General features: G+C 47.5%; 1 protein-coding gene across 1 annotated transcript; it reads right to left on the bottom strand.

Moving 5' to 3' along the window:
* Window positions 1–6960: 6960 nt before the first annotated feature.
* On the bottom strand, window positions 6961–8206 carry ATOH1 (atonal homolog 1 (Drosophila)). Its single transcript, XM_008581740.1, has one exon. It carries the CDS (start codon window positions 8156–8158, stop codon window positions 7100–7102), a length of 1059 nt encoding a protein of 352 aa, XP_008579962.1. The 5' UTR covers window positions 8159–8206; the 3' UTR covers window positions 6961–7099.
* Window positions 8207–8411: the final 205 nt, after the last annotated feature.

Here is an 8411-nt window from a genome sequence, read left to right as displayed (position 1 = left end):
GCATTTCTTACCATGGTTAACTCCCCTACTATATATTGATACCCAGTAAGTGTCCTCTCATTGATAAAAAAGAGGAGGAGGTGGAGGAATATTAATAAAAGATAGTGGGGCAAGAGTTTGGAAGAAATAAAAAATCAGGCACTAAAGGCAGTTAACACTATTTCATGGGATCATTGCCTTCTAAATCATGAAACTGGTTTTCTCTGTATTCTCTGGTTACCATTACCAACGCAAGGAAACAACTACTTCTTCAGTCAAATTATAAGTGGCTAATGCTTCCATCAAAGTCAATGCCCCTCTAAACTCAGGCTGGAGTTATTACAGAGTGATATGACTTAGTCCACTTGCCTTAAACCATGGGCTTCCTGACAACTGTTTCTCTTAGAGTTTGTTTAGCCTGGGCAAATTCTTGCTCCCTGCATTTCACAAACACTCACTGGTTGTGATTTTGGCTTCTCCCACTGAGAGAGAAGCAATGTCTTATGTTGGACAGATAGTCAGGGGGTGAACGTCTTGTAACTCCAGGACCAATTCCCTTATGCCTCCAAAGGCAGCTGGCATATCACTTTGGAGTTGAGACATCTTAGGCCTGGAGCATATTCTCTCAGGCCCCATACTCTGAAAGCAACAAAGTCAGGTCATGGGATCCAGATCACTGAATATTGTAAAAGGAAGTAAAATGGGACTATTAGCCAGTGTCCATTTGCATGCGCAATCTCAAGAAGAGATCTAATAGAAACTCCTTTGGGTTAGTGCTTTAGGACTCCTGGCTCGACTTACATCATATTCACCTGGGAATTCTGTATGCAGATTCCTGTGATTCTTCTTTGACCTACTGAATCAATATCTCTTGGGTTAGAAGAAAATTGAAAGAAAATAACAAATCTCGTGTATTTCTGCTAGGTTGTTTCCAGAAGCAGATACTGTTATTGAAAATAAAAAGAACTGGCCTTCCATTTTGCTGGTCAACAGGTAGCCCTATGTTTTAGATCTCTCTTAGTTTTGTGGCCTCTAAGATACAAAAATATGTTGCCTACTCCTCCTTAAGCAACCTCACTCCTGCCCCAGGTAACTGAGGATCCCTCCCAGTCCCAACCCCTCCCTCACCAACACCCCAGCTCCAAGAGTTTGTAGGGGCAGGAAGGTGGGAGAGATTATGGGAAAATTTTTAGAAGAGGTAAATTAGTGGTCAGTGACCCAAAAGAGCAATGACATCTATCTGCTTGAGAAACCTCAAAACAGCCACCTCTGATCCTACCTAGCTCACACCTTCCTTCCTCATCCTGACAGTGGCCAGGCCCTGCACCCTGATGAACCAGCTGGCCATCAGAACCCTATTTCCTCTACCAAGTCTATTAACTCTCTAACAAGAACTGTTTTAAAAAAATTAGTGATGATATACTTATATTGCATAGCATTTTGTCTTTCATCCCTATGGAGGAAACTTCTGGATTCCCTGGGAAAAAGCACTAACTTGTAGAATAGGCCAGGCCTCCCTGGAGATTAGGTAGCAAAGGCCTAGTTTGTTTGGGACTAAAGAAAGCAGAGCTGAAATAGGCAGAGGAACCCTGAAATGTAGAAAGGCCTAAAATCTTTGTAACCCTTAACTCTGCCTTTTCTCTTCGTAAGGAGCTGAGGAAAGACGAGTCGGGCACGTGTGGATTGACACGTGGAAGACAATGCCCAGGCACCGTCTTCTCGATTAAAGTTTGCAACTCTGAGACTTCTAACAGCATCAAACAAACTTCTTTCGAATAGCGGAGGGACTGAGGAAATGTGTCCTTGGCTAGAAAGGGGAACTGGATCTTCGACTACCGTCTCCGGGCCAGTCAGGGGCCCCGTTCGGCGGGGAGCGCGTCGGCAGCCCCCTGGCGGAGGGACGCGCTTGCTTCCCAGTCCTGCTTGGCTGCTTCAGGTGCCTCAGCCCCCGGCCGGCTTTTCCTGGGCTGCCCAAGCTCTCCCGCCGCCGCCGCCAGCCTCCCCTCCCCTTGGCACTGCTTGGCTTTAACTTTGCGCAGCTTCTTTTCTCGCCAGGCTGGTTGCTGGGAGGTGCAGTGGGCAGTGGCGGCCCCCGCCCCGCAGCGGGGGGGGGGGGGCGGGGGGGGCGCGGGGGGGGCGCGGGGGGGGCGCGGGGGGGGCGCGGGGGGGGCGCGGGGGGGGCGCGGGGGGGGCGCGGGGGGGGCGCGGGGGGGGCGCGGGGGGGGGGGGGGGGGCGGGGGGGAGGGGCGGCCCCCGCTGCGAAGCGGGGGGAGGCGGCCGGAGACACTCGCTTCTGTGAGCTCTGCCGGTGGGGGGCCGAGGAAGGCTGTCGACAAGGAGGAGGCCGAGGTTGAGGAGGCCGGGGAGGGGTGATGATGGTGTTAAATGCGGCTGTGCAGCTCCCCGGGGAGCTGCCTGAAAGGAGAGTGCGCTCACCAGCTGACAGCGCGTGCTCCGCTCCAGACGCTCCGCACCGCGGCCAGGAGCCTCTGCCAGCCCCTCTATTGTCAACCGCTCTCTAATTAAGAAACACTCACATTACGGCAAACCACCCCCACGCTTCTTGGTTCCTGTCCTTTTCTTTATCTTCCTCTGACTTCTCTCCTCCCCTGCCTCTCCCCTGAGTCTTAGGATTTAACCCATTCTCTGCTCAGTTCGCCTTTTCTTGGCCGGGGCCTAGCGGGAGAATGGAGACCTCAGTGGCAGGCTCCCAGGGTTCTGCTCGGCCTAGGGGCGAGGGCGGCTGGTTAATGGAGAGTCAAAAACACCGAGGAAAACTTACACATTTATTATATCCCCCTATCCTCCTTCTCTGCCCCTTCACGAAAACAATTGCAAGCAGCGCAACTACTGCTGGTCATCTTTAACTCTCACCCGCACTTGCTGGTTTTCCTAAATCGCAATAGACACGTCTAGGCTGCAATTGACAAGTGTGTCTGCTATTTTTCCTTTCCAACTCTAACTGGGGCTTGGAACTGCCCTGCCGAAGTTGATCATCTTTTTCTTGAACTTTCAAATGAGAAAAACTTTCAGAGGAGGGAAAGATTACAAGATATCCTTTGATAAAAGACCGCTTGCTTGGTTTAGGTTTAAATCTCTACAATTAATAGAAAGGACTCACGAAAATATTGGCTGTGCATTGGTTAAGTTTAGAAAATTAATCCCCCCCTTTTTTTCTGGTCAAGCTGGACCCCCAGTTGACAATGTCCCATAGAGAACATGTTTAAACTTGCCCATTGCCAAAAGTCATCTTCTTTCAGCTCTCCATGAAATCAAATAAGTTTCTGAAAGTGCGATGAGCCTAAACCCTCAGCAAATAAAAGTGGTAGTGGGGTGTGAGGTAAAAACGGAATATAAAGCAAGCTGCTTAAAGTACATAAAACTCTACAAAGCACCAGCAGTGTCGCAAAGAACAAACCCGATTTATCTATCTTCATTACTTTAAGAAATGCTGCCTCTTTGTTTGTTTGGGTGATATTAAGCATGCTTAACTTGCACACATAGTTGATTCCTTTGCTAGTATCTTGGATACTTGGATCTGACTTTGGAAGGTAGAAGCTAATTGCTAATAATGGAGAGAAAGGAACCAGTCAGCATGGCAGGAGTGGTCTGGCATATGGGGAATGAGCGCTCAGAAATACTCAATATTCAAGTTTCCAAAATATTAATGAGATTATAGCAACCTGCAGCTATATGTTACAGCTTGTTAATGGAGTGTAAGAGAGCGAGCTGCCAAATGTTTGTTATGCAAACTTCACAGCAGAACCTTAAAATGGAAATGTGAGTGTACATCTCTTTCAAAGAAATGCCAGTATTAAAAAAATAAATAAATAAAAATAAAAAAGAAGAAAGAAGAAAGAAATAGAATGAAGAAAAGAAAAAAAGTTGAAGTTCTCATTCTTATTTGGACGTTGAGCACTCAATTTACCACAAAATAAATTGACTTTTTGCGTGTTGTCTAGATGGGTTAGAAGAATCCATACTCATTTTTTCAATCAGCATGATGTAGAATTTCCAGTCTGATATTGTGTTATGGCTGGGATTTTTGTTGTTGTTGTTGTTTGTTTGTTTTGTTTTTCCCTTGAGGAGAAAGAGAAATGACTTCCTTAAATGAAGATGGAGTTATCTCCAATTTTGATATAATGCCCCTAACATTTAAAAGTATAAATATCTGCCTATTATGGTGATACAGTCCTACCCCTCTCAATATTTGGATAGCTGTAGCTCCTATCTATTGATTTTCTTAGAGAAAAATTTGTAGGAGCATTGACCTGGTGGACAGGAGTGCTAAGATCAAATTCTGGATATTGACACTTTCTTGGTCGTGTGATTTTGGGGCAAATTAGGGACAGTGGTTTTCTCATTTATAAAAGATGTGAAGGAAGACGTTCCTGATGTCCTTTCTGTTCTGTAATTTCTGTTAAGTCCATGAAAAGTAATATCTTTGGATGAGGTCTTTTTCTTCTATGGTTGACACAAAATGACCATAAATCGTTTTGAAAAATGAAATATAGATCGTTTTCTTTGAGAAAAAAAATCACAACTCTTTTTCTCCCCCTACTCAGACTCATAACAGGTAAAAGAATTCTAGGTCCCCTTCTTCCTCTCTCGCTCTACACATGCACACAAACACACTGAGCCAAATAGCTATAAAATTATGTGTACTCTTATCCTGCAAGGTTGCTGTATGTCCATACCTGTTGGGTCTGTTTATTGACAGCGAAATGGAAATGTGTTGGAAGCAATCGCTTGATTTATTCAGCAGCCCGAAGATTCCTGATGTTTATCGTGAGCACGGCAAACTCAAAGGGTGCAAAAGGTTATCTAGTGGACAGGTGCATTGTTTCTGCCCTTAGAAAGTGTCGCGATCCGCCGTTCACCTCTCCTAGAGAGCTGGCGGAGGCTATCAGCTTCCCTCGGTCGGTTGGCTTCAGCCGAAAGCCACTGGTACCCAAGCGGTCAGCTAAAAGCCGGTTCCACGCTTTCCTCCTGCTCGAGATCAGAACCTGAGCTTCCTCGCGCATCACTTTTTCTGGCAAACCCAATTTGTGGTTCTCTCTCTCTCTCTCTCTCTCTCTCTCTCTACCTGGGGCCCTCTCTTCTTCTCAAGGTGCTGTGGGGAGAGGAAAAAGTAATTAAACTAACCTTCCCTAGCTTTTTGTGGGTGGGTGGGTGGGTAGTGCTCCCTTTTCCCACAATTTGTTATCCCAATGAGGACACAAAACACGAATGATTTGGCTTTAAATTAACCTCTCAAAATCACTGATGTTTATTCAGTGGAATGTTGCCAAATCTGCTCTCCTATTTGCCAAACAAATATGTTCTTTAAAACCCCGCTTTCTACTCTCTTCATACGCACACTGTACCAGCTCTTCCAAAATCTACCATACTGAGACCCAGAATAGGTTTTTCCTTAGTGAGGACACCTGAGATGAGAGTGAGACCACCGTTAAGTTTCTGCGAGTGACTGAAAAATGTAGTTGAATATTGGAAGCTTATTCAGAAGTACAAAATAAAGGCGAATATTAGCTTCTATATTGAAAGAAGCAGAATCGTTTGAAAAGAAAAAATGAGTGAAGATCAATTTCCTAGGGCAACTGCTCGTTTCTAGTTTTTGAATCAATTCCCCTTTCAAGTTTTTTTTCATTGTACTTTTTAATCTCTTGGGGGGCCTCCTCCCCCAAAAGATGAGAGAGAGAGGAAGAGAGAGAGCATATGCTGCATATTTGACCTACATGAAAAGCTTTCAGCTTGGCAAGTTATGAGTGGACATAGCTAACTCTGGTAAAGTTAACCACTGCTGGCTAGAGCCTAGGAGACCTGAAATACGTCCCTCTCCTTGCAGAGGTTGTTGGGACTAGGGGCAAGGAGGACCGGAAAGACCCTGGCTATCCAAGAGGCAAAACTGTACTGCAAATTTAGGAAAAGTTTTATCTTATAATTTAATTATTGACCCGAGTGCTTTTTTATGTAGGGTTTCTGATACTACCCGAAGGCACCAAATTTGCAACAGCAGTTTCCTGCACAAAATTCGCATTACTAGCAGACAAGGCTTCAAGGTCATTTAAACACTGATTTCAATGGTTATACTGGAATGGAATAAGTGACAAATAAAAGTTACTTTTCACGTTTATTTTCATCACTTGCAAAAGGAAATACATAAAACAATGGCAGTTGGCTTTGCTAAATTAAAATAAAATGATCTCAAGTAGAAAACATAAAAAAACGAATCAAGATAAGTAGAAATTGTAGCAAACACTCAATAATAAATAAGTTTCCTAATATTAACAAAGTAAAATAAAATTGACCAAAAGCTTTTGACACTACTATATGTATTTTTAATTTTCATTTTTTAAACAAACATTTGTAAAGAGCTTAAGGATTATAAGTGGCTGTGTTTAAAAAAAAAAAAAACAAAAAACCAAAAAACCAACTGGTCTGCAATTGGCAGCTGAGTTTCTCCTGGAGCCGCAGCAGTAGCAGCGGCTGATAAAGTGCGTGCGCCCAGTTTCCTAAAAGACGCTAATGTTGTCGCGATCGGATATATATATTGGGTATGTTTATACAATATAGAATCCTTAAAGTTCCCTGTTTTCTAACAACTCCATAGTCAAAAGTTAACGTTGAAAGCATTAACTTTGCGTTTCATAATTCATTTTGGGAAACAACTTCGGAAGATTAACTCTCCCATACGTGAGTGCGCGCAACACACAGGGATGGATGGCCAGGGCATAAAATAAATTAAACCCAAACCAGCGACAAAGAAGAAGATGCAACGTTTTAGCAGCGTATTGGCAGCAGGGAGCTAGAGTAATGATGCCATATCTGGGTACATATAATTACACCGTATCTATCTACAGGGGGAGCAGAAAGTGGGAGGAAAGGACACAACTTTAACAGCAAGTTTTCATCAAACAATATAGACCGTAGGAAGTTTGGAATAGCGGCGGCATTTGCAAACCATCAAATGTAGCTGCCATCTGAAGCCAAGTCGTTGCTAAACAACGACCGTCGCAGAGCAAAAATTGAAGGGTGCGGGGATCTTTAACCGCGCGGCTTCCCGCGCACTGGGAAAGGGCTGTTTTGTTTCTGTCTCAGTTTTCAAAGTTCGGTCACCTTCCTAACTTGCCTCATCCGAGTCACTGTAATGGGAATGGGGGGAAAATTCCCCGTCGCTTCTGTGGGACCGGGGCGAAGTTTTGCTACTTTCCTCCTGCACTGGCTGCAGGATGCTCCCGGGCAGCGAAGGCGACAAGTTCTTTTGCGCCATCATCGCCGTCAGGGCGCTGTCCTCGAAAGTGGAGAAGTGGAGAGCGTCCAGCTGCACCGAGTACCCTCCCGCGGAGGCTGGGGCTGAGAAGCGAGTCCGGCAGCTCCCGGGCGGGGTCGGCCGCTGGCCCCCTCCAGAAGCCGGCTGAGCCCCAGCTGCGATCGCGGTGCCCGCGCTGCCTTCGTAGGAGGCGGCGGCGCGAAGGTGGTGGTGGTCACTTTTGCAGGAAGTTGGCGGCGGCGGCGGTTGCTCCCCGCCACTGGGCGTCTGCAGCAGCTCAGACAAGGCGTTGATGTAGATTTGGGCCATCTGCAGGGTCTCATATTTGGACAGCTTCTTGTCGTTGTTGAACGACGGGATAACGTTGCGCAGCTGGTCGAAGGCGTGGTTCAGCCCGTGCATCCTGCGCCGCTCTCTGGCGTTGGCCGCCAGCCGTCTTTGCTTCTGCACCCCATTCACCTGTTTGCTGGAAGGGGCCCGCTGGCGGCTGCAGCCCAGCTCGTCCACCACCACCCCGCCTTTCAGCTTGCACAGCTGTTCCCGCACTTTCACCGGCCCGGGGCTTTTGCTGCTGCCGCCGCCGCCGCTCCTCCTTACCAGCTCCCCCCGGCCGTCCGCCTCGTCCTGCGGCGCCACGGCCTCGGAAGCACCCAGCTCGGGGGAATGCAGCAAATACTGGGCGGCGCGTGCCGTGCAGATACCCTGCAAAGTGGGAGCCAGCCAGGCGCGTGGGTCGGTGCTGTCCAGGAGAGAGAGCTCGGCCGGGTAGACGGGCTGCTCTCTCGCCTGTAGGGTCGCAGGTGGCTGTGGCGGCGGCGGTTGTGGGAGGTGGTGCGGCTGAGGATGGCGATGGTGGTCTACCAACTCCTTCACTTCAGCCCACTCTTCTGCATGCAGCAGGCGGGACATTGCACTGCAAAGTCTTGGAGGCGGAGGGTCGGAGGAGGCACTGGCACACCAGCTCAACCACAAAAAGCCCTTCCCGGGTGTCTTCTACAACGTCTTATTTTTTTTTTTTCGCCTCTTCTACCCTCCCCCACCCAGTCGGAGATCACACACCAGGTCGCGTGCAACGGAGCTTCTCCGGTTGCTGAAGGCGCTGCGCCCCTTTAAAAAGCGGCACGCGCCAGTGTGTCTCCCCCCGCTCCTGTCCCAGCCCCCT

The sequence above is a fragment of the Galeopterus variegatus genome, unplaced genomic scaffold, assembly GCF_000696425.1.
Source record: "Galeopterus variegatus unplaced genomic scaffold, G_variegatus-3.0.2 Scaffold2450, whole genome shotgun sequence".
Classification (NCBI taxonomy): domain Eukaryota; kingdom Metazoa; phylum Chordata; class Mammalia; order Dermoptera; family Cynocephalidae; genus Galeopterus; species Galeopterus variegatus.
This window is presented reverse-complemented; position numbering and strand designations above follow the sequence as displayed.

Bases quoted from the DNA above. Each gene is read 5' to 3' on its own strand.
- ATOH1 (XM_008581740.1), bottom strand. From the start codon at position 8,158: ATGTCCCGCCTGCTGCATGCAGAAGAGTGGGCTGAAGTGAAGGAGTTG.